This window comes from Nematolebias whitei, chromosome 12 (genome assembly GCF_014905685.2).
Source record: "Nematolebias whitei isolate Nwh7 chromosome 12, NemWhi1, whole genome shotgun sequence".
NCBI lineage: Eukaryota > Metazoa > Chordata > Actinopteri > Cyprinodontiformes > Rivulidae > Nematolebias > Nematolebias whitei.
In genome coordinates this window covers 8888142-8915113 of record NC_056509.1, presented here as the reverse complement: position 1 = coordinate 8915113, position 26972 = coordinate 8888142, and the positions used below count along the sequence as shown (strand labels likewise).

The following is a 26972-nucleotide window of genomic DNA, read 5'->3' as shown; positions in this document are numbered from 1 at the left end:
TGCAGGGTGCTTGTAGGAGCGTTCATGTAAATAATGTCACCGTAATCAATGGAGGGAAGGAAAGTCACAGATACAAGGCGTTTCCTAGCTTTCAAAGTTAGACAGGATCTGTTTCTGAAAAAGAAACCCAGTTTAACTTTCAGTTTCTTTACTAGGTTTTCCACGTGGAGCTTAAAAGAGAGATGCGAGTTGACCAAGATACCCAAATATTTATAGGAATGTATGTGGTGTTATGAGCTGCTGACTAAAGGATCTAAGATATACACTTGTAGTGAACTAGACCTCCGACATCAATCTGTCTCTGAAGACCTTCAATCAATTGAAAGAACACTCTTCTTTTTTTTATATTATCATTACTATTTTACAATATCTTGATAATCAAAAGTGTGTTTAGTTCATACCATTTCTAATGTTGAAGTAAACCACTCATTTAAATCAACTGTGAAACAGTATTAATGATTTTTAAACCTCATTAGACTTAGATCATACAAGTTAAATGTCTATTTACAAAGTAATTGTGATTTACTCTTCTGTCTGAATGAGGAGTGGATTTGATGTTGGTCAAAAGTCAGAACAAGTTATGAGAACGAAGTGCCTTGTTTTAAAACTCTGACAGTAAATAAGGAACTGGCTGGCACCTGCGAGTCTCATCCATCCATCCATCCATTATCTTTACCTGTTTATTCCATTTTGGGTCACGGGGGTCGCTTGTGCCCATGTCCAGCAATCACTGTGCGAGGGGCGGGGTACACCCTGGACAGGTCGCAAGTCCATCACAGGGCCACATAGAGACAAACGAGACAAACAATCATTCACTCCCTCACTCACACCTAGGGACAATTTAGAGTTACCAATCAGCCTAACATGCATGTTTTTGGTCTGTGGGAGGAAACCGGAGTACCCGGAGAAAACCCACGCATGCACGGAGAGAACATGCAAACTCCACCCAGAGGGCCCCTGGACCGGGGTTTGAACCAGGGACCTGCTCGCTGAGAGGCAGCAGATCTACCTGTTGTGCCACCGTGCTGCCCCCTGCGAGTCTCACTTCTTCAAAATATTTTCCTGTCTGTACTAACCGTTCTTAAAAACATTTCTGCTGTCTGTTGACTTCTAATAACCCTCTGACATCACAAAAACTCCACCCCTGCTGGTTGTGTTAACCAATCAGGAAGTAGCAAATAACAGGAAGTGGATACCCTTTAAAAGTCAACACTTCCTGGAACTTTAAGTCTTACGAGTCTTCCTGGAACTTTCAGTCTAGGATGAGACTCAGTCTTACTGGAAAACTCAGTCTTACGGCGAGTCGTACAGGAACTTTCAGTTCTTACTGAAAGTCTGTTTGGAGTTCTGGCTGGGACTGCAGTCTTGCTGGAGTCTTACAGCTGAACTAAAAATCTGATGAATTGGACCATGTGCCAAGGGTCCCTCCATTTCAGTGGAGTCACAGCATGCATCGCTGTGAACTCACCCCGAGCATTAAATGCTCTCAACTTCTAAGGAAGCTTATTCTGTTGAACGGAGTACCGTCACTACTTCAGACGATTACCAGCCACTCTGACCGGAGACGCTGAAAAGGGAGCATGAAATGGACCTCTGTACCGGAGCTGATTTATCTTCTGCAAAGGTAAAGAGTCGTCACACCCTGAGTGTACCGAGGGCTGAGCTGGGGTCGAAAGAAGGGTGCCATTATGTGTCAACACATTTTCCTTCCTCCATCTAAATCTCTTCTTTAAATCTAAATCTATCTTCTCTGTAAACCTCTTTGCAAGTAAATCAAGCTAGGCGCCTTCAAAGATGAATTATTCTCCATCAGTAATCCTCTGTTGTCTTGTTATTTGAACTTGCTAAGTTTATTAATCGGAACCAGATCAGCAAATCAAGTGTACATGTTTTGATGTTAAATTTTGATTCTGTTAAATGAATGACTGCATTTATTCTGATGGGTCAAAGATAAATTACATCTCATGTCACTGATTATACACTCCACTCTCAAGTTATCTTGGTCACATGGCAGAAATTTAACTCGAAAAAGAAAGAATCTGTTGTTAATTAAACAATTAATATTATTTGTGCTTGAACTAGCCTTAAGAATAATTAATTAAGTAGGGTGTCCACAGCAAAGCTGTCCTGACATACTACATTTTGGTGGCCCGTACAGTTTCTGAAGAGATAAGTTATGTGTGACCTGATATTGTGATTGTGGAAAACGCTTCATGTTGGCACATAAAAAGTCCAAGTTTTGACCTTGGTAAGACATATTTCATGGCTGTGGTGTTCAGAACGATACAGTATTGTGTTGATGTTCATTTGAAGCTGGAAATTGTTATTCTGTGTGTGTGTGTGATTAAGCTGTAAGCAGAGAGTAAAGATGCATCATTCTGTTGAAACTCTTTCATAACCGGTGGTTCTAGGGTTCCGACCCGGTTCTGATAATTGGACTCGAACGAGTCGTGTTTTAAATGGTGAGACGCTGTCTGTGAAACTGAGTGCCGACTCAAAAAGCTGCTTCTATGCTGATTCGCTACTTTCCACAGTTAATTTCTACATTTTCAAAGCGTTAATGGGTGAAATTATCGCCGGACTGTTGAAACTAACAGCTAGCTTACACAGGTACACACGAGCTGTGATTGGTCGAGGACCGCTGTGTGAAACGTTCTGATTTGCTGAGAAGCCGGTGACGTAACGCCATGTACGTCCACTCACGCTGGCGTCAGTGCATAAAGCCCACCCCGATGTCCACGTATCTATAATGTCACGTGACCCCGGAAATGAAGCTCGTTTTTAAACGGAGTCTTCTTTAGTGGTTAATAAAGCTGAATTAGAGCCCTCAAATCGGTCCTAACCTGAGAAGTTTATGCCTAAAGCGCGTGTTTTTGAAGCGACACCACGTTCAAGCTTTAAATCCGTCTATAAATACTGATTTGGACCGTGTTCGTCCGTTGCTAATCGAAGCTAACGGCTAACGACCGGATGTCAACAGGACGGTTCACAGGAAGTCGTCAGTGACTTCTACCGTCGAAGATGTGTAGCTACAGTCACCCTGTGGTAAAAAATAAGCTCGCACCGCCACCTGCTGTAGAAAACAGAGTATAACATTTTTTCAGAACTGCACGCTGCAAATTACTGTGAGACTTTTAGTGAAACCTCGCTTTTGAGTCATTTCTTTTAAAAGCAAGTGGGTAAATGAAATGTTAATCACGCTTGGTTTATGAGTTACTGTTTTAAATAGCAAATTCTGGTAAATTAAACTGCTTAAAGGGTGTTTAAAATTGCAAAGTTGCTGTCAGACTTTTAGTGAAAATTGCATGTTTATTAATTTTAAGTGCTTTTGAGTAAATAAACACTGGAATAGCCTGGTTCATTGTATCTGTTAGAATTAAGCTCATATTAAGTAACACTGCCACAGGAGGCATTTACTTATAATATTCATGAATGGGGTAAAACCTAAAACAGGTTCCCAATTATTGAAAAGTTGGCTTATAACAGTACAGTTGATGGAACCGCAGAGCTGATTAGTGTGTGAAACTCGCTGCTCACTTAAATACAAACATTTACCTGTTGAAAAACTTTAGGATTGCGACGGTTTAACCGGATACGTTTTGCTGAACAGTAAATACAACCATGGCAGATTCAACAAAAGCTGATAATGCTAATCCTGCTCCAAGTGGTGTTAAGAAGGACTGGCTTGAGAGAGCTTTGACGCTGCTCACAAATTCCTTATCTCCATATGGTGACCTGGTAGAATGCATGAGCTCAACAGATTTACACGATGAGCTTAAGGAGGTGGAAGGCAGTGTCACTTCTGCAGCCATAAAGAAGTCGGGCTACGAGCAACTAGCTAAAATAGCACTCTTGCTAAAAGCTGAATATTACCTGGAGGCCAGCAGGAGAGAAGCCCTTGAGAGAAATTTGATGCGTGTGACAGAAGACCGCGCAACAACAGGTGAGGAGTATCTATAACTCATGGCACAGTTTCAATTTGAAAAGGAGACCTGGGAGGAAGAATTGTAACGTGAGAAAGAGCTCTCACAAGCTCAGCTGTTGTTACAAGCAGATTCATATGAGGAAAAGCTACGTGAATGAGGGGTAAGGTGCCAAGCACTGAGTTCAGACAATGATATTATGCGCAAACAGTTGCAGCTACAATCAAAATCTCTGGACGAGTGCAAATTGGGAAAAAGCGGCATTAGTCCAACAAGGCGTGCGTTTACAAAGTGAGTGTCATACATCACGTGAACGGTTAACAGCCTGTGAGGCAAAATTTGCCGCAGACACAAATAAAATCTCTGACGAGGGGAAAAGATGTCTGGAACTCGGAAGACAAACTGGGTCAGAGTCCAGGTCAACCATCACCACCTCCAAGTGATTTTGTTGTGCCTCCTGCACAAAATCTCCTTACGCCACCTCCACGTGATTTTGTTGTACCTCCTACACAAAATCTCCTTATGCCACCTCCACGAGATTCTGGTGAACCACCTCCACGTGATTCTTTTGTTCCGCCCCCACTAAGCCCTCATCCTCCGCTCTCAATAGCGGTATTGCAAAAAATAGCAAAATATGTCCAACGCTTCGAGCAAGGGCCGTTGGGTTCGACCAACACTAAGGCCTATCTGCAAGACCTTGACTTCCAACTGGGAAGCTATCGGAACGCTACAGTTGAGGATAAAATAGGTTTGATCAGGCTCACTTCAGCCAGGACGGTGTTTTCCTTTATAGAGCATCAACCAGATACCACAAGAAAGGATTACAGCCTGTTATATGCTGCTCTAATTAAAGAGTATACCCCTTGCGCGGGACCTGGCGGTTATCCAGCCGCCGACAAGGTCATGCAAGGTAAGAATGAGCACCCAAGGGCATATTATTCCAGAATTTTGCAGGCCCTTTTTGGTTACAGGAACGAAACAGGCATGGAGGAGGAGGAGGCGTTTTAGTTCGTTTTCAGCAAAAATCTCCACCCTGACATAAGGATGTCAGTACAGATGATGGCTAATTTAAAAGAAAAAACCATCAGTGAGATAAAAATTGTGCTATGAATGTCTTTGAGGCCCGTTCACAGGCCAAAACACCCATTGAGGTGTTCCCAGGTGAGAGGATTCCTTCCCAGTCATTAGAATTGGAAGGGACGAGAGCTTCAGCTCTCCCTCCCGAGAAAGGCGAGAGGAAACGAGATTTCCCAGCTGCCAAACCACAACAGATGAGTGCCCCCTGGTTCAGATGAGATCCTAAATGGTTTCACAAGAAACCAGAGGATGAACGAATGTACCAGAAGGGGGGCGCACGTCCTAAGAGTAAAAAGTATGGCACCCAAGGTAAACCATACAGCCAGGGATCCCACCAGGAACCCCAGAGGAGGGGGCCTGCTCCCCCTCCACGTCAGCCTGGATAGCCTGAGACAAAAAGTAAACAGCAGCGGGTCCAGAAAAAGAGCCCCAGACCTCTTGAGCTCGGACGAGACAGAGAGTGTGCGTCGGTTCTTGGAAATAGTGAGAGATATTGCCACGGACAAACAACCTGACGCGTTGTTTGGCAATATCATTGCTAATGAGTCAGAACACACAAACAACACCGTTACTGCTGTCACAGACAGTCACCATGACGTTGTTGTTGTAAACTCTGACAGGCCCTCACCAGAAAAAGGGGGGGTTCACTCACACGTCGCCGACGGTGACCCGTCACAAACTGTAACCTCAGAAACAGCAACAGCTGTGCTGACGGTTCAGACAAATCAAGGTGACAAACAACAACGTTGCCGCTGTCTCGGACAGCCACCAGGACCTTGTTGTTACAAACAATGAGAGCCCCTCAACACACAGAGAGCGGGTGATCTCATACATCAATGACGGAGGCCCGTCAAAAACCGAACTCTCAGGAGCAGCAGTGACTGCACCAACGGTTCGGATAAACCGGGATTACACAGGCAAAGGTAAACGTAAGAAGAAACGTTGGCCAAAACCTAAAAGGTTCCTGTGTAACCTTATCCGAAAGGGGGTCGCTAAAAAAGCTTACCTGTCAATCACACTTGAAGGGGTCCTCACACATGAAGCCCTACTGGACGGTGGGGCCGACATAACTATTATGTCAGCCAAACTGTTCGAGGAGCTCAGGACCACCGCTAACGGTGTTCACAGGGAAATACCTCTCATAGAACATGCTATAGAACTGCAGGGCCTCGCAGAGACGAGGACAACCCTAATAGCTATAGCCATGGTTCACATGCAGGTTGGCGAGATGACACTATACCACCCCATACATGTGTCTACGGTTGACTCATTCCCATTTTTGATTGGCCAGGATTTTATAAATCGCTTTGACGCGATTATAGATTATGGTTAACAGACAATGAGGGTCAGAGTGAGCAAACCTCTACCAATACTCATGCCTCCTGAGACGATCACAGACTGCCCAACAGCAGGCACCACAGAAGGCATTGAGGACTTCTCAGCAGAGAACACAGTCCCGGTAAGTAATCCTTTAAAAGCATGTGAAACAGAAGAGACCCAACCGGTGGACCCAACTCTGACCGAACAAGAAAGCCTCCTGTGCGAGCTGAGACAGTCAGAGCCCACCGGATACTACCTACCATTGGTAGTTAAAGGTGTAGAGATCCAAGGATCCCACACCGAAGATGCTGTACTGTCGCTGTGGACAGATAAATCAGCTATTAACCAAGCTTTCTACGTAACATTGGTTAAAAAACATTTGGGTCCAGTTCTGATCGAGAAAGCTTTCCGCTTTCCATTGTATCCCAACAGTTCACGAGTGATGACTGCGAAAGGAGTCATTAACCTGAAACTTATTTGGAACCAACGGGAACTGGTCCACCCATTCCTCGTGGTCCCAGACTTACCACATGCAACCTACATAGGCTCTGACATCTTGGTAAGATTAGGTGTCCGAGTGAACACCAGCCACAATGTTCTGTGGTCACTAAAACCAGCCACAAAGGATTCTCCTGTGCTAGACATAGCAAACCTTACGGCTGGACAGACCATTCCAGAGGTCTGCCAGGTTGCTAACAACCAAAACACCTCAGTAACACCTCAGGTGACAAACCTAATGGTACGAGTCCACATCGTGGCGGGACAAGCGATTAGCCTTAAACAGGCGTACTTTCAACCATCTCCTACGTTTTTCAAAGTAGGACTGTCCATTGAAGCCGCAAGCCAAGTGAGCCTCGACTCCAGAACCACATCTGTTGCTGTGTGCAACACAGGCACAGAAGAGGTACTGATCCCAAAAAACACAAAGCTAGGATGGTTGATCTCCACAGATTTTCATGATTTTGAACTTGGCATTCCATTTCTGGCAGGACTCCCAGACAACCTGGTATCGAGTCAAGAGACTGGTCCAGTTTGGTTCACGAAACCAACACAAGCCATAGCTCTCTTCTCAACCAATGATGCAGATTTAGGACCTCAAACCTATAGTGTCCTACCTATAGACAGGTCTAACGACACAGAAAGGGACTCACTGGAGCTCCCCAAACATCAATAACCCTTAGCAATCTCTTCACAGATTGAACAGGTGGTTGCCCAAGCTGACGCCCTGACGACTGATGAAGAAAGGGACAAACTCCGCCAAGTTCTCCTGAAATATGAGAAGTCATTCTCGACTGACTCAATGGATTGTGGGTTGACCTTGCTCCACACAGTGAGCATCCCAACTCTGCCCAACTCACCACCTACATTTGTCAGACAATACAAGATTGACCTGGCAGCACATCAACCTGTCAAGGAAATCATTGATGACCTTTTAGATAAAGGCATAATCAGACTTTGTAATAGCACCTACTCTGCACCTTTATGGCCAGTTTTGAAAACAAATGGTAAGTGGAGACTTTCCATAGACTACAGAAAGCTAAACAAACAAGTCCCTTTATCCAGGAGGCTAATGACTCAGATCCAACAGGAACTGCCCAAGGTCACCGATGGTAAGTACTTTTCCACCCTCGACATCGCCTCTGGTTTTTGGACCATTCCTGTGCACGCCAAGGACCGACACAAACTAGCTTTCACTTTTGGTAGCCGACAATACACCTTCACCAGGTGCCCCTTTGGCTACGCTAACTCACCAGCTGAGTTCAACATCTTTTTGAACAAAGCATGTCCAGACACCCACGAACGTGGGACACTGATCTACGTGGACGATGTCCTTTTGAGGCAGCCAACACTGGACTTACACTTGGCTGAGATCGACCACGTTCTGAATTAACTGACTACTGCTGGTGCTAAAATCTCACTGTCAAAATGCCAGTGGAGATTTTGTGTAGAAGGTACAACAAAATCACGTGGAGGTGGCGTAAGGAGATTTTGTGCGTGATGTACATCAAAATCACTTGGAGATGGTGTGGTGACGAACTCACGGGTAGCCACGTGGCTCATTGCACTTCAAAGTTTTGACCTAGACATCCACTACAGATAAAACAAGAAGTCACATTTGGGCACCGACCTGGCACTCTTCCAGGAATGTACACAAGATGTACCAGCCACCCAACCGCCAGCTGCGGAAAAACCCTCAGTAAGTGAGGACCCGAATCACCACTACTTTGATAGCAATATCTGCAAAGATATGACAACACTGTACGTGGATGGCTGTTCATTCCACCACGAACAAACCTGCAAATCAGGTGTTGGAGGGATCCTCCTCCAAGACCAAGAAGAGGTCACTTTTAGCTATAATTTAGGCTCTCTGTCTTCTCAGTATGCTGAGATAGCAGGAATCCTAATAGCTCTCCAGATGGCAGTAGAACGCTCCATCCAAACTCTAGTCATCTGCACGGACTCTAATTACGCTCGACTTAGTTTCTTGTGTCATCTCGCTCTGTGGAAACAGAACGGCTTTTTCACAAGCAACAAGAAAGTGGTCAAACACAAAGAGCTTTTCATGGCATGTGATCACTTGGTGACATCACATGACCTACAGGTCTACTAGAAGAAGGTTCCAGGACATTCAAGAGTCCTAGGCGATGACAAGCGGTATAATGACCTTGCAGACTTCCTAACCAAGGATGGAGCCGTGGACGGCCCTCCGTGGTCCTTTGACCCCTCCTGGCTGCTCGCAACTCTGTCAGTACAACCTACAGCCGAGATAATGGCAGTCACACGTGCACAGGCTGCGGCCAAACCGGCTGACAACACAGTCTCTGTACAACCCGTGCTGACTGACCCAAACATCATCCAACTTCAGAAGTTGGATCCTGCGATAGACTCGATGATACTGTACTTGACTGACCCAGACAATAACACTCCGTCCGAAGTCGACCTGGATTCAAATCCAGACCTTAAAGTCCTCTTTCAGCTGTGCAAACAGCTTAAACTAATCAACGGCATCCTAACTTTTGCTCATGGACCGACGTCCTCACCCATGTTCGTGGTCTCCCATGACCACAGGGGGGTGATGTTAGTTCACGCGCATGACCTCCCGTCCGCAGGACACAAGGGAGATAACGCCACGCTGAAAGCATTAAAACAAGTTGCTTATTGGCCTGGAATGAAAAAGGATGTCAAGGACTACATAAAAGGGTGCCTGGTCTGTGGCCAGTTTTAGCCATGTAGACCACTCCACAGAGCACCAATGCAAAGTAGAGGCATTGCATTCCCATGGTCTGAACTCCAGATCGACTGGGTTGGACCACTTACTAACAAGAATAAAATTATGTTACACATTACAGTACAAATCTTGTTTTGTTTTTTTAACTTTGGTATTTTTCCATTCCAAGCAGTTTTATTACATAAAAATAAATAAATAATTTCTAGTGTGTTGCTGGTCAGTGTGTGTCCTGCAGGTCTTATTCCGGACCCCAGGCTCCACCTCCAGCTACGGAGGTTCCCATTTCACCCCTCCCTCAGAAGTAGTAGCCCACACGATCAATAAATCAAGGAAACATGAATTAAGTTTCATCAATTATATAAAATGAAGGCACGAAAAAGTACAGTAACAGTGCGCTGGCCTCTCCGGCACAATTCAACGTGGGATCAGGGACTGGAAGGGCCGATGTTCCATGTCCTTATTGATTTATAGGGCCTAGACTCATCCTTTCGCAGAAGGGGAGCTCAACCTGTCATGTGTATGAGAGGGCGTGACTAAGTGTGATCTCAATGGATCTTACGTGGCCTGACGTTTAAGGAAAAATGAGATGGTGCTTCAAAAGCCTTTCTACGTGATGTAGTGTAGATGAACAGATGCTCAGATATATTCATCAATTAACACGGATTCCTCATTTTTCTGGACTGAATAAAACGTGCATTGAATTTAAGGAAATGCAAACGTGAGACGTCATTTATCTTTGACCCATCAAAATGAATGCGGTCATTTATTTACAGAATCAAAGTTTAACATCAAACATTTACAGTAATTTGGCAAATTATGAAAATAACAACAAAAGCTATCAATCAGGAAAAATCATACGGCCATGATTTTTCCGTTGCTTCACCACAGACATTTATGAAAACTGTACAATTATGATCTTAATCCACACGGCGGTGGATGAGCACTTTACACAGACATTTCTAAATATCTGGAAGAATATCTACTTGAGAGAGGAGTTTAAAGATGGGAAGGAAGTTAAAGGGAGTAAAGGATGGTGTTTGAGGGAGAGTGTTGGACAGAACGGCACTCTCCGGGCTTTCTTCAGCTTCTTCCTTACAGTACACTTAGGTGGTGAAATCGACTCTTTTACCTGGAGATGTCTCAGGCGAGATTCCGTTTAACGCACCCTTTCAGCGTCTCCGTAGGATGCTGTGAATCGTCCGGAGTAATGGCGAGGCTCTGTCCGACACAAGCTCACCTCAGTGGAAAATGTTATAATCCCATGAAACTCGGAAGAGCTCTGTGGTCATGTCAGGGTCTTCCCGGCTCCCACAGCAACTGCCAGCACTAGGACATATCAGAACTGTCCGCACCGCCGAACTTCTCCAAAACCACAGAACTCCACAGAACTGGGCTTCTCCGCGCAGAACTGAACTCAACTCTGCTCAACCCTCACAGAACCGAACCGAGTCAACCAGGAAGTACCGACATTTTAAAGAGCTCTTTTCCCGGTTCATTCGGGAGTCTTCCCATTGGTCAGAACTGACCAGACGGGGTGTGTTTTGTGACGTAAGAGGTTAGAAGACAGCAAGAATTGTTATGGAACAGATCAGAAATGTTCTCACAGACAGAGAGAGTTTTGTTTTGGCGAGTTTTAGAAACAGGTGCCAAAACCCCCCTGTTGACGTCTGAGAGGATGAAAAACAAGGCAGTTGTTCCAACACATGTCTGCTTCGATTCCTGACCCTGGAAAATGCACACTTGCTCATTCAAAGACAGACATCAGAAAATGCATAATTACTCTGTAACAGCTTTAACATGAGTTCTAACTTTGCATGAGAATTAAAAATCATTACACAGTTAATAAAATTGATTAGTTCACTGCAACATCTAAAATGGTTTGAACTAAGACACTTTGATTATCAACATTTGTAAAATAGTAATGATAATAGAACAGAGAGTGTTCTTCCACTTGAATTTTCAAGAAAGAAAGTCTCAGGATGGGTGAAACTGTATTTCTGGATTCAAATCAATGAAATGACAGTTCCTGTCCCACAAGGTTCTTAAGGTCAAGAGTTTTGACCTTAGGCTTAGTCTTGACATCAGGTTAAGTTCACTACAGTAGCGAGCAAAATAAATTCTATTCCTTGACGGATATTGAATCCCTGGGAGACTCTTTTTAGAGTTGCTGGCCCCATTTAACCCAGTCTGAACCGGGTCATAATGTTATTATAATCCCGTCTCTGTGCAGATCAGAAACCCAGGGTCGGTCTAGATAATTTATTAACAAAAGAACAGTTGCAAACCAGTGACACGTCAGTGTCTAATGCTCACTGCTACATATTACGGACCCTTTCACTTAACAGTTTTCCTTCAGAAAAATCAACGTCTGTTTTCTCTGGACACAAACAAGCCCACTCCTGGCTGATGGTGTCTCCAGCAGTAGAAAATGTTTGCTCTGAGGGTGTAGATGATGCTTGCACACACAGATATCTAGTTGCCAAGTTTGACAGCATTGGCATAGTGTCCCTCACATTCCACCAGCAGGTCACTGGGTTTACTGAGGTTAGGGTTGATGGCAGACTTTTGTACCTCTATATCTCTTCCTGAATCTTCTCTGTGGTTATCTGGGGTTTAGAGCTCTTATCATCTCCCTAATTGACATTAGGACACAAAACATCAACAATAACATGGTTGTGTTATTATTGCTCAAAAAACATTATCTAGGCTGAGAGATAAAGGCTTAGCCGGTCAACAATATCCTTTACAGCTTACTTACCTCCACTATGGAGCCTGCACTGTAGAAAAAGGCATCAATCTTTTAACAGTAAAGTTTGTGACTCTCCTGTGGCACTCATGTCGCTTTTCTTTTTTCATTTCAATTCAGTTTATATATACAGCGCCAAATGGACTGTACTGTACTTATATAGTGCCTTTCTATCTTGTCAAGATACTCAAAGCTATTTACACTAATATCTGTGTCCTCATTTACCCATTCATACAGCATTCTACTAGATCTCTACAAATACTAATTGAACAAATCATTCTAAAGAGACTAATCAGTGCTTTAGATCACTTTCATACACCAGTGGGATACACATCGGAGGCAATGAGAGGTTCAGTGTCTTGCCCAGGGACACTTTAGCATGTGGTTGCTGGTGAAATCAAACCCCCAACTCTTGCATTGGAGGACGACTGCTCTAACCACTCATCCACAGCCGCCCCAACAAATCACAACAAAGTTGTCTCAGGGCACTTTACAGGAGCATTCACATACATAGAAAATAAAATTAATAAAGTTCTCTATGTAAGGAAGCCAGCAGACTTGTTGAATCTTCACTTCATCGCAGTCTCCCATCCTGAGCAAACACAATGGTGACAGTGGAAAGGAAAAACTCCCTTTTTAAAGGAAGAAACCTCCAGCAGAACCAGGCTCAGAACAAGCGGCCATCTGCTTTGACCGGCTGGGTTTGAGAGGACAGAAAGGGGAGGCAAACAAACACAGATTGGCAGGTCTAGATATAGGTCCAGGTGTACCTGAGAGACCAAAAAAATGCATGTTAATAATAATAATAATAATAATAATCATTTTATTTAAAAAGCGCCTTTCAGGACACCCAAGGACACTTTACAGTAATAAACATATCAGAAAGATTGTGTTAAAACAAACAACAAGCACAGTGCAAAGATCAACAGGAATAAATTGAAGTATAAAATACATAAAGAATATAAAATACATACAGCAAAGTTAAGGATAAGCGAGTCTAAGGATAAGTTATGGATAGAAAAAAAATTACAAATACAAAACAGGTTGAGCAGAGTAAGTAAAGACAGTAGCAACCAGCAAACTGGTTGGTCCACTTAAGGAGTGTACTGCTTTGTGAGGAAACGGTTTACTTGGAGTTCCTCAGACTGATGAAGCCCTCCGAATAGAGGGTGAAACGTCTCTAGAAAAAAGAAACTGTCCAGATGACCTGACTGAGCATTATTGAACCCTAATTATAGGATTTAGCAAAAAGGAAAGTCTTAAGCCCAGTCTTAAAACTGGACAATGTGTCAGCATCATGGACAAGGTTCCCCTCTTGGTTCCACAAGAGGGGAGCCTGATAACTGAAATTTCTGCTTCGCATTCTGTTTTTGGAAACTCTAGGAACCACAAATAAACCAGCAGTCTGAGAGCGAAGTGCTCTGTTAGGAAAATATGGAACAATAACATCTGTAATATAAGATGGAGCTAGGTTGTTTAGAGCTTTGAAGGTTAGAAGTAGGATTTTGAATTCAATTCTGGATTTGACAGGGAGCCAATGGAGAGAAGCTAAAACTGGAGAGATATGATCTCCTATTAACTCCAGTTAAGACTCTGGCAGCAGCATTTTGGATTAACTGAAGATGCTTTAAAGAAGTATTTGGACACCCAGATAATAAACCATTGCAATAGTCCAGTCTAGACGTGACAAATGTATGAACCAGTTTTTCTGCATCATTTTTAGATAATATATTTCTAATTTTAGCGATATTACGCAGGTGGAAGAAGGCAGTTCTAATAACGTTTTTAATGTGGGGGGTAAAAGACATGTCCTGATCAAAAATAACGCCAAGATTTTTAACATTAGAACTGGAGGCCATGGGAAGGGGGACCCATGTCTCCTCTTCAGCCTGTGCCCTGCCGAGCTCCATGGGTAAAAGCCCAGCCACCAGGCGCTCGCCCGCGTGCCCCACCTCCAGGCCTGGCTCCAGAGTGGGGCCCCGGTGACCCACGTCTGGGACAGGGAACATTAGGTCCATTTATTTGTCTCATTATCGGGGTCTTTGGGCTGCACTTTGTCTTTGGGCTCACCACCTGTGGGAGGGGCCAAAGGGGTCGGGTGCAATGTGGGATGGGTGGTGGCCGAGGGCGGGGACCCTGGCGGTCTGATCCTCGGCTACAGAAGCTGGATATTGGGACGTGGAATGTCACCTCACTGGTGGGGAAGGAGCCTGAGCTGGTGTGTGAGGCTGAGAGGTTCCGGCTAGAAATAGTCGGACTCACCTCTACGCATGGCTCGGGCTCTGGAACCAGTTTCCTTGAGAGGGGCTGGACACTCTTCCACTCTGGAGTTGCCCCTGGTGAGAGGCGCCGAGCAGGAGTGGGCATACTTATTGCCCCCCAACTTGGTGCCTGTGTGTTGGGGTTCACCCCAGTGAATGAGAGGGTGGCCTCCCTCCACCTATGTGTGGGGGGACGGGTTCTGACTGTCGTTTGTGCTTATGCACCAAACGGTAGTTCAGATTATCCACCCTTTCTGGAGTCCTTGGAGGGGATACTGGTATGTGCACCTCCTGGGGACTCCCTTGTTCTGCTGGTGGACTTCAATGCTCATGTGGGCAATGATAGTGAGACCTGGAGGGGTGTGGTTGGGAGGAACGGCCCCTGAACCAGAGTGGTGTTCTGTTGTTGGACTTCTGTGTTCGTCATGGATTGTCAATAACGAACACTTTGTTCAAGCATAAGGGTGTCCATATGTGCTCTTGGCACCAGGACACCCTAGGCCACAGTTCGATGATCGACTTTGTCATCGTCACATCTGATCTGCAGCCACATGTCTTGGACACTCGTGTAAAGAGAGGGGCGGAGCTGTCCACTGATCACTACCTGATGGTGAGTTGGCTCCGATGGTGGGGGAGGATGCCGGTCAGACCTGGCAGACCCAAACGTATTGTGAGGGTTTGCTGGGAACATCTGGCAGAGTCTCCTGTGTGACGGAGTTTTAACTCCCACTTCCGGGAGAACTTAAAACATGTTCCGAGGGAGGTGGGGACATTGAGTCTGAGTGGACCATGTTTCGTGCCTCTATTGTCGAGGCGGCTTATCGGAGCTGCAGCCGCAAGGTTGTTGGTGCCTGTCACGGCGGCAACCCTCAAACCCGATGGTGGACACCGTCGGTGAGGGATGCTGTCAGGCTGAAGAAGGAGTCCTATCGGGCCTTTTTGGCCTTTGGGACCCCAGAAGCAGCTGATCGGTACTGGCAGTCCAAGCGACATGCAAAGGCATGACAGGCAAAAACTCGGGCATGGGAGGAGTTCGGAGAGGCCATGGAGAACGACTTCCGCACGGCTTCGAGGCGATTCTGGTCCACCATCCACCATTTCGGGGGAAAAGCGGTATGCCACCAACACTGTTGTGGGTCGGTGGGCGGAATACTTTGAAGACCTCCTCAATCCCACCGGTATGTCTTCCACTGAGGAAGCGGAGCCTGGGGACTCTGGGTTGGGCCCTCCAATCTCTGGTGCTGAAGTCACCGAGGTGGTTAAAAAGCAGAGTACGGTCATGGAGATTTTGAATCAGGCCATTCAGGCTCTGTAACACCCACAGGCTGACTTAAATGCTGAGAAGAGGATAGCTGCGGTCCTCTCTCCTTTCAGTCAAACACATAGCAACTTTACGCTCTTAAATTGATTCCGTGCACGTCAGGCGCTCCATCAAATTAGTCGTGTTGCTGACAATAGACTCATGTGAATCCCATCTGTGGGTGTAACCACTTATGCATTTTTTCCTGTTTTTTTCCTGCGTGCTGCACTGGCATTGGCTGTAACATTACACATGGTTGAAACCACATGGTTGAAACCACGTGTACCGTTACAGCCATTCACTGAAACTTGACACTGAAAGACGAGGCACATTTTTATACATATACCGACCAAAGCAATTCGATCAGTACCATAAAAGAACCGAAGTTTGGTACTCAGCCCTAGCTGTACCTCTGATAATCTATATGGGAGGTCTTCAGAGAAGCTGCTGAAAATGATGGAGCGCTAGATATTGACCAATACGCATCCTCAGTTCTGGGGTATATTAGTACATGTACTGACAACGTCTCCACCTTAAAATATGTTAAAAGTTACCCGAACAGAAAACCTTGGCTGAATGCAGAGGTGCGCACCCTGCTGGAAGCCAGGAACACTGCCTTCAGGTCTGGAAACTCACAGGAGCTGAGAAGGACGAGCAAAGAGCTGGTTGCTGGTATTAAAAGGGTCAAGGCCACATATGCACTGAGGATCAAGGGTCAATTTTTGTCTATATTCTGATTTACCTCATTTTGTATTTTGCTTTGTGTGTTACCTGTTGTTTTGTCTGTACAGCACTTTGGTTGGCTTTGTATCTGTTTTAAGTGCTTTATAAATAAAGTGGTATGGTATGGTATTCACCTCACAAGACCCACGGAGCATGTGGAGGGGCATTAAGTGTATAACAGATAACTTCTGGTAAGATGGCACCCGTGTACATGGCTTGCAATCCACCTCTGCTGATGGTGTTCGGATTATTTATGTTTTGTTCGGTTTTTATCTGGGACATAAACTCGCTGCTGGTGTATGACCGACATCAGCTTCTGGATCATCGATTCTGTGCCGCTGATGTCATTTATTTGAATCATTATGAGCGTACCTTTGGATCCACCCCTTCCCCCGCTGCTGGCGTACGTGCCAATTTACGCAAGATCTATTACCAACAAAACTTTTGTCCTCAGGGACTACTTTCAAGAGCACAATTTAAACTTTCTCTGCACCACAGAGACTTGGATGTCTCCGGGTGAGTCTAGCGCCTTGACAGAATTATTGTCAACAAACTGTCTGTATTTTAGCGCACCACGGCCATCAGGCCAGCGTGGTGGTAGATTATTAGCAATATTCAAACCAACTTTTGACTGTAAACAACTGCCCGTCCAAGTTTACCGCGCCAGCTTTGAGCTGAGCATCTTTGAACTCTGCCATTCGCCTTCGGCTTAATGTGCACTCGTCTACCGCCCGCCTCGATCTAAGGATTTCATAAATGAGTTTTCTGATTTCTTGGCTGAAATCACACCAAAATATGATCATGTTTTAATTATTGGGGACTTTAATTTGCACGTGTGCTGTCTGGAGAAGCCATTGGTTAAGGACTTTTTAGATTTATTGGACTCATTTAATCTAACTCACCATGTAAACGGTCCCACCCAAGATCGCTGACATACAACTGGACCTTGTTTTAACTCATGATATGACTGTTAATAATCTTGTTATTGGTGATAGTTTTTTCAGACCACATGCCAGTCCGGTTTGAGTTCACCCTCCCCCATCTAACTCCTAAGCCGTGCATTCTTGCACGTAGGACCCGGACCATTAACCACTTCACTGCCACACGTTTCACAGATGTTTATAACTCTGAAATGATAATTCAGGCCCTGGTGTTTCTCACCACCACTGAGGAACTGACATCCCAGTTCAACTTTGTCTGCTTAAAGACTCTGGATCATGTCGCTCCTGTTAAAACTAGAAAATCAAAACTCAGAGCAGAACCTTGGTTGAGTGACGTCACCAAGGCCGTTAGGCAGCAATTTAGGAGGGCGGAGCACAAATGGAGGAAAGACAGGCTGCAGGTCTCTTTTCAAATACTTAAAGAGAGTTGGCGCCGTTATCAGAAATCAGTAAAAGCTGCTAAATCCAAATACTTTTCTGATATCATAACCTTAAACTCTCACAACTCACGTGTCCTCTTCTCTACCCTAAACTCTGTTCTCCACCTCACTGAACCATCACCTCTGGAAACCTCGACTGAGCTGTGCGACAACTTCTTACATTTCTTTTTGGAAAAAATTGCGACCACCCAGGTTCTCATTTCCCCTCCAACTCATGACCCATCCATCCCACTTCAAGCTGTAGCTCCATTTGACCATTTTGAACCCATTACTCTATCTTCGCTAGAGCAGGTCATGTGCAGCTTGAAACCTTATGGTTCCCCCGTTGATGTGGTCCCCCCTCGACTACTAAAGGATGTTTTTCCTACTCTAGGTCCATCCATTCTGGCTATAGTAAACAGTAGTTTATCCACTGGCGTGGTGCCAAAAACCTTTAAACATGCTGCTGTCCAGTCTCTCTTGAAAAAACCAAACCTTGGCCCCTCAGTCGTATCCAACTACCGGCCTGTCTCCAAACTCCCATTTGTTTCTAAAATGAGAAAATAGTTGAGTCCCACTTGAAGTGATTGCTGGAGGATCACGCCATCTTAGAGCTATTCCAATTTGGCTTTAAACCTCTCCACAGCACTGAAACTGCCCTATTGAAGGTTTTTAATGACATCTTCATATCCATAGATACTGGTGATTCTGTGCTGCTTGTCCTATTGGACCTCACTGCTATCGACCATGAGATCCTCATTGCTAGGTTGGAGCAGTGGGTGGGCATCACAGGGTCAGCCCTCAATTGGTTCAGATCCTACCTCGCTGACAGATCATTTTGTGTCTCCATCAAGGGTTTTAGTTCTGCAGCGACTTAGCTTAAATGGGGGGTTCCACAGGGGGCCATCCTGGGTCCCCTCCTATGCTCGTTGTACCTGCTGCTACTTGGTGCTAATTTCCGGAAATGCAACATACCCTTTAACTTCTACGCCGATGACTGTCAAATTTACTTCCCCCTAAGACACAATGCTACATGCTCTATTCAACCTCTGCTCGACTGCCTGGCTGACATCAGGGACTGGATGGCTTTAAATTTCTTAAGATTCAATGAAAACAAGTCTGAAGTCATGTTGTTCCCTCCCAACAACACGATCACAAACCACTGCATCGAATTCTCCTCTCTATCCCTGTCAGAAAAACAAAGAGTCACTAATCTGGGAGTGATAATGGACCCTTCACTGAAACTTAACAGTCATGTAAACATGAATCATGATTCTTCCAACTGAGGCGGCTGTCTAAACTGAAGCCTTTATTGTCCAAAAATAACATGGGGACAGTAAAACATGCATTCATTACATCTAGGCTTGATTACTGCAATTCACTCCTGTTTGCTATCAGTCAGACCTCCATTGCACGACTACAACTGGTCCAGAATGCAGCAGCCCGATTTTTAACCAGTACAAGCAAAAGAGAGCACATTACACCAGTTTTGGCCTCACTGCACTGGCTACCGGTTCACCTTTGAATCCAGTTCAAAATACTCCTGTATATCTACAAATCGCTGAACAGTTTTGCCCCCCCCCCAATCTCTCTGATTTGCTACAACTGTATGTCCCTCCACGTTCCCTGAGGTCAGCAGATCAGTTGCTCCTCACAGTTCCCGGAACTCGTCTTAAGCGCAGAGGTGACCGGGCCTTCTCTGTAGCAGGACCAAGACTCTGGAACGAGTTACCTCTGCTTGTCAGACAGGCCCCCTCCCTCTCGGTTTTTAAATCCCGTTTAAAAACCCACTACTATTCAGTAGCTTTCAACACCAGAGGATCTGTGTTTTGAACCTGTATGCTCCACACCGGTTTGTCGTCATATTTATTATCTGCATCGTTTTTATGTCTCTATTCTGATTTACTTCATTTTTGTATATTGCTTTGTGTGTTGTCTGTTGTTCTGTCTGTACAGCACTTTGGTTGGCCTTGTTGGTGTTTTAAGTGCTTTATAAATAAAATGGTATGGTATGGTAACAGATTATAAAGGCAGGAGCGAACAATGCCCCAAAGACCCATCATTGCCTGATGCCCTCCACAAGTTCTATGCACGCTTTGAAGACCTGAACAGACCACCCATCACCAGACTTAACTCACCACTGGATGAAGAACTTCTCAGCATGATCTCAGCAAAAGTAAGGAGTACTTTCAGGAGGATAAATCCACACAAGGCAACCAGCCCAGACAACATCCCCGGGAAAGTGTTGAAAGAATGTGCCGATCAGCTCTGCAAGGTGCTGGCCGACATCTTTAACACTTCACTTACCCTAGCAACAGTTCCCACCAAACAATGCATCACAAACAATGATGAGTCCAGCTACAGGCAAGAGGTGGAACACCTGGAGAGCTGGTGCAAAGAGAATAACCTTCACATCAATGTGAAGAAGACAAAGGAGATGATTGTGGACTTCAGAAGGAACAAAAACATCTACACCCCCCTGAACATAAGAGGATCTGCGGTGGAAGTGGTCTCCAGCTACAAGTACTTGGGTGTACACATGAATGACAACCTCAGCTGGAGCAACAACACCACCATCCTGATCAAGAAAGCTCATCAGAGACTCTACTTCCTCAGACGGCTGAGGCGAGCTGGTCTGGGAAGCTCAGTCCTCACCTCCTTCTACAGGTGTGCAGTGGAGAGCATCCTGTGCTCGAGCATCAATGTGTGGCATGGAGGCTGCACAGCTGCAGAAAGAAAAGCTTTGCAGAGAGTGGTGAAGGCTGCACAGAAATCTGTCGGAATCAGCCTCCCCACCATCACAGACATCTACACCTCCAGATGCAGGAAGAGGGCCACCTGCATCATGAAGGACCCCACTCACCCAGCACACACACTTTTTGCCCCACTCCCCTCAGGAAGGAGGTTAAGGAGCATTAAGTGTAGAACCACTAGACTGAGGAACAGCTTCTACCCTGAGGCTGTTAGACTCATGAATCTCTAACTAGAATAATCACTGTGAAAAACCATATCATGTTGCTGCTGATCTGTTTCATGTTGCTGCTGATCTGTTTCAATGTTGATGTGTTCATGCGTGCACATCTGCTCACAGACTCATATTCATGTTTGTGCTGATGTTCAATGGTTTATGTTATGAGTGCTTAGTGTATATTTAGTTGATGTTTTTCTTAGTTCATATCTTAGATGTTATTACTGTTTTTCTTATACATTTTATTGTTGGATGTAACTGGGACCTTGTGTACATAATTTCGCTCCACCACATGTACCACATGAGGTGCGAATGACAATAAAGAAACTCTGACTCTGACCTGCCTTAAGACTGCCACCATCATCCCAGTCCCAAAAAGCTCTACAGTGACTGGTCTGAATGACTATCGGCCAGTGGCCTTCACCCCGATTGTCGCTAAATGCTTCGAAAAACTGGTCATGACCCACATCAAAACAACCATCAGCATCAGTGAGGACCCTCATCAGTATGCATACCACGAGAACCCATCAACGAAGGACGCCATCTCCTCTGTAGTCCTCACTGCTCTCACCCACCTGGAGCAGAAGAACTCCAACTTGCGTATGCTCTTTGTGGACTTCACATCTGCCTTCAACACCATGATCCCGCAAACCCTGATGGACAAACTATTCACACTAGGACTAAGCCCCCCCATTTGCATCTCGGTCCTAGACTTCTTAACAAACAGACTTCAGTCTGTGAGGATCCACAACTGTTCCTCCTCCACCATAACCCTCACTACTGGCTTTCCTCAGGGATGTGTGTTGAACCCTCTCCTATTCACTCTGCTCATATATGATTGTTTGTTTGTTTGTGTTTTTCATTTACCCTTTATTTATACAGGTAGTCTCATTGAGCCACAAGAACTTATTTTCAACAGAGATCTGTTTAGGGAGCAGATGGGGGGGGGGGGGGGGGGGGGTCAAGGGCCTTGCCCATGGGCCCAGAGTGGGGCGAATGAGGGTAGGGGCAAATGTGGGTGCTTCACCTACCCCACCTACATTTTTGATGTTGTCGGAACCGGGGCGTGAACCGGCGATCTTCCGATCACAGGCCCACCTCTCTAACCTCTGCGCCACCACTCCCCCACATTGTGCAGCTACCCACCCAAGCTGTCATTGTAAAGTTTGCAGATGATACAGTGGTGCTGGAATGCATCACAAATAATGATGAGTCCATCTACAGGCAGGAGGTGGAACACCTGGAGAGCTGGTGCAAAGAGAATAACCTTCACATCAATGTGAAGAAGACAGTGGCTGTGGCTGAGTGGTTAGAGCAGTCGTCCTCCAATGCGAGAGTTGGGGGTTTGAATCCACCAGCAGTCACATGCTGAAGTGTCCCTGGGCATGACACTGAACCCCTCATAGCTTCTGATGTGTGTCCCATCGGTGTATGAATGTGATCTAAAAGCACTGATTAGTCGCATTAGAATGATTTGTTCAATTAGCTTTGTAGAGATTTAGTAGAGTGCTGTATGAATGGGTAAATGAGGACACAGATTGTAGTGTAAAGCGGTTTGAGTATCTTGAAATAAGATAGAAAGGCGCTATATAAGTACCGTTCATTTACCATTTACAAAAGAGATGATCGTGGACTTCAGAAGGAACAAACACACCTACACCCCCCTGAAAATAAGAGGATCTGCGGTGGAAGTGGTCTCCAGCTACAAGTACTTAGATGTACACATGAATGACAACCTCAGCTGGGGCAACAACACTTCCAGCCTGATTAAGAAAGCTCATCAGAGACTCTACTTCCTCAGGCGGCTGAGGCAAGCTGGTCTGGGAAGCTCAGTCCTCACCTCCTTGTACAGGTGTGCAGTGGGGAGTATCCTGTGCTCCAGCATCAACATGTGGCATGGAGGCTGCACAGCTGCAGAAAGAAAAGCTTTGAAGAGAATGGTGAAGGCTGCACTGAAGTCTGTTGGAGTCAGCCTCCCCACCATCACAGACATCTACACCTCTAGATGCAGGAAGAGGGCCACCTGCATCACGAAGGACCCCACTCACCCAGCCCATACACTTTTTGCCCCGCTCCCCCCAGGAAGGAGATTAAGGAGCATTAAGTGTAGAACCACTAGATTGAGGAACAGCTTCTACCCTGAGGCTGTTAGACTCATGAGTCTCTAACCAGGATATTCACTGTGAAAAAATGTCATCATGTTGCTGCTGATCTCTTTCATGTTGATGTGTTCATGCGTGCTCATCTGCTCACACAGACTCATGTTCGTGCTGCTGTTTGATGTAATGTTTTTATGCTACTCCTGCTTAGTGTATGTTTAGTTGATGTTTTTCTTAGTTCATATCTTAGATCTTATTACTGTTTTTCTTTTACATTTTATTGTTTGGTGTAACTGGGACCCTGTGTACATAATTTTGTTCGACCACATGTACCATATGGGGTGCAAATGACAAATAAAGAACCTTGAATCTTTGAATAATCTCATTCTTAATCTTATCCATCCTTGTCACTCCTAAACAGAACCTCAACATTTTCATTTCTGCCACTTTTAGTTCTCCTGTCTTTTTGTCCACTCCTCTGTCTCCAGATCATAACACATAGCTGGTCTCACCACTGTTTTGTAAACTTTTCTTTTGACCTTTGCTGACACCCTTTTGTGGCAAATCACTCCTGAAACTTTTCTCCATCCACTCCGTCCTGCCTGGACTCTCTTTTTCACCTCTTTACCACACTCTCCATTTTCCTGGACAGTGGACCCTAAGTACTTGAAGTCCTGCACCTTTGTGACCTCTGCTCCTTGTATTCTCACTGTTCTACCAGCCTCCCTGTCATTCACGCACATGTACTCAATCTTACAACGGCTGACTTTCATTCCTCTTCTTTGAAGTGCATACCTCCACCTCTCCAAGTTCTCTTCCACCTGTTCCCTGTTCTCACCACATATCACAATGTCATCTGCAAACATCATAGTCCATGGGGATTCCAGCCTGACCTCATCTGTTAGTCAGTCCATTGCTAGAACAAACAAGAAGGGGCTTAGAGCCGATCCTTGATGCAATACCACCTCCACCTTGAGGCTATCTGTCACTCCTACAGCACATCTCACCACTATCCTGCTGTCCTCATACATGTCCTGCTGTCCTCATACATGTTCTGTACCAGTCTAACATACAGTGCTTCTTTGCCACTCCAGATTTCCTCATGCAATACCAGACCTCCTTCCTCAACACCCTGTCATATGCTTTTTCTAAATCCACAAAGACACTATGGAGTTATTTCTATGAAACCATACCACTGCTCATAAATAGTCACCTCACATCTAACTCTAGCTTCCACAATTCTCTCCCAGATCTTCATTGTGTGACACTGGTGAAGATTCTCAGTCATCCAGGACATGGTAAATCCAAAAAAGGTTAAAACAAAAGACTTGGACATTATTTGTAACTGAAGACATTTTGCTTCTCATCTAAGGAGATTTATCAATTCAAAGAAACGAGTGTGTTTACAACAAGTTATAAAGCTGTGGTGTTCTGTAAGCTTATATATTGCAGATTGTGTGACTCATCAACGTAATTCCCCTGTTGTTGCTACAACTCTGAACGTCACCCTTGTTCTTAAAAATGAGCACCAGCACACTTCTCCTCCATTCCTCAGGTATTTCCTCACCCTCAAATATGCCATTAAATATTTAAGTCAAGAACCTTACTGCTATCTCTACAAGATATTTTCAAACCTCCACTGGTATGTCATTAGGTCATACTGCCTTCCCCTTCTTCATTATTTTCAGAGCTTTCTGGACTTCATCCTCACTAATCTTCCCCTCTCTGAATTTCTCAACATTCTTCCTTCTTCATCTTCCACCATTTGATCTTCTCTGATTTGACTTTTTCTCTTCTTCACAACAACAGTCATTCTACACACAACCATCCGATGCTGCCTGGCCACGCTCTCCCCTGCCACAACCTTACAGTCCCCAATCTCCCTCAGGTTTCCTCTTCTACACAGAATGTAGTCGACCTGCTTACTCCTTCCTCCACTCTTATAGGTCACTCTATGTACCTCCCTGTTTTGGAAATAAGTATTGACTACAGCCATTTCCATTCTCTTGGCAAAATTCACCACCATCTTTTCTTGACACCAAACTTACCCTCTGTTTCCTTTACCAACATGTCCATTCTGGTCTGCTCCAAATGCCGCTCTCTCCTCCCTGGGAATACTCTCTATCACTTCATCCATATATTTCCAAAATATATCTTTCTCCTCCACATCACATCCAAACTGTGGAACAAAACAACTGACAATGTTTAGCATTAGACCTTCTATTTCTACCTTCAGACACATCACCCTATCTGACACTCTTTTCACCTCTACTACATTCTTTGCCAACTCCTTTTTCAGTACCACCCCTGCTCCATTTCTCTTTCTATCTACACCTTGGTAAAACAGTTTCAACACTGCTCCAATGCTGCTAACCTTGCTGCCTTTCCACTTGGTTTCTTGGACACGTAAAACATCTACCTTCCTTCTCTGTATCATGTCAGCCATCATGTCACCTTTGCCTGTCATTGTCTCCACAGTAAGAGTTGCAATCCTCAGTCCTACATTCTTGACTTTCCTCTTCTCCCTCTGTCTCCTGACACGTTTACCTCCTCGTGGTCTTCGACTAACAGTAGCACAATTTCTGCCGGCACCCTGGCGGTTATTGTAAACCCTGACCTTGTCCGATCCGATATGGTATCACTTTAATGAACTCGCATTAAAATTTTGGCAAAAGTGTTTTACGTCGGATGCCCTTCCTAACACAACTCTCACCGTTTACCCGGACTTGGGACCAGCACAAGAGATGCACTGGCTTGTGCTCCCTAGTGGCTGGTTTACCAAAAATAAAAAGCATGATAAGGATATAAATAATAACAAATACAAAACAGGTAAAGTAAGTGAAGACCACAGCAGAGTGAAGAAATGTGGTCAGTTTGTCCTCCAGCAGTCTAAATCTGCTGTATAGCAGCATAACTAAGGGATAGCTCTGGAAATTTTCTAGGGATGTAGTAGAGTGCTTGAATGTGTGCGTGGAGGTAAATGAGGGCACAGATTGTGTTGTAAAGAGCTTTGAGTATCTTAATTAGATAGAAAGGTACTATATAAGTCCAGTCCATTTACCATAAAACAATTTTTTCCTAACACAGATTTAAGGTTTAGTGAGTCTTAATCATCCATCTGAAACTGATCTGTAAAATGACCAGCCTTGTGTAGTTAAAGCAGCTCTGAAAAAAGAAGCTTCTCCTGTGGTCTGACATCAACACTCTCCTTCATTCTACATTCTCCTTATTTCTTCATCCTCCAGGTATTTTCACAGCTCCTGTGAGTGGAAAGTACTTCTTCAGTGGCATCCTGACGGGTCACAAAAACATGAAGATCGAGGCTGTGTTTTCCAAGTCCAACACTGGTGTTGCCCGAGTGGATTCAGCTGGATACCAGCCTGAGGGCCTGGAGAAGCCCATGGCAGAGGCCAAACACATCCCTGGAGCAGTGGCCGTGTTTAACATCATCCTACCCTTGGAAGCTGGGGAAACCGTCTCTATCGACCTCGTCACTGGCAAGCTGGCCTTCTCATCTGAACCTTTGACCTTCTTCAGCGGAATGCTGCTGTACGAGACCCTCTGATGGGAACCCGTGGTCTCAGTTTTCGTACAGAGAGCCTCTCTTTTGGACTTGATGGGAAAAAGCCATAGACAGTCAGAGAAACTGATATGAGTGGACTGGATTTACGCTGTAAAGAGAAATATACTTTATAAATTTTTGTACTCCGAAAGATGAAAACATCATTTTGAAGCAAAAGTGTTTTAAAGAAAACAGTTAGTATATTTTATCTTTTTTTTTCATGTCTAAAAAAGCCACTGCAGAGTTTGTACATTTCCATGTTTTTATATTATGCTTCAATATATCACTGTTACACAGCTTTCAAGTCGGCATAGTTCAGCTAATTAGAAAGAGGTTTGCTGGAAAAATTATGAATATTTAGCATCTTCTTTGTTGTAGATAAGTCCTTAAAATGATCTTTGACT

At 44.8% G+C, this 26972-nt stretch overlaps 1 protein-coding gene across 1 annotated transcript in view; it reads left to right on the top strand.

Moving 5' to 3' along the window:
* emilin1a (elastin microfibril interfacer 1a) overlaps positions 1 to 26571 on the top strand; it is a 135386-nt gene extending 108815 nt beyond the window's left edge. The window contains exon 12 of the mRNA XM_037685260.1: positions 26252 to 26571. Within this exon, the coding sequence (XP_037541188.1) occupies positions 26252 to 26571 (320 nt within the window). The remainder of the gene's footprint in view (positions 1 to 26251) is intronic.
* The last annotated feature ends 401 nt before the right edge of the window (positions 26572 to 26972 follow it).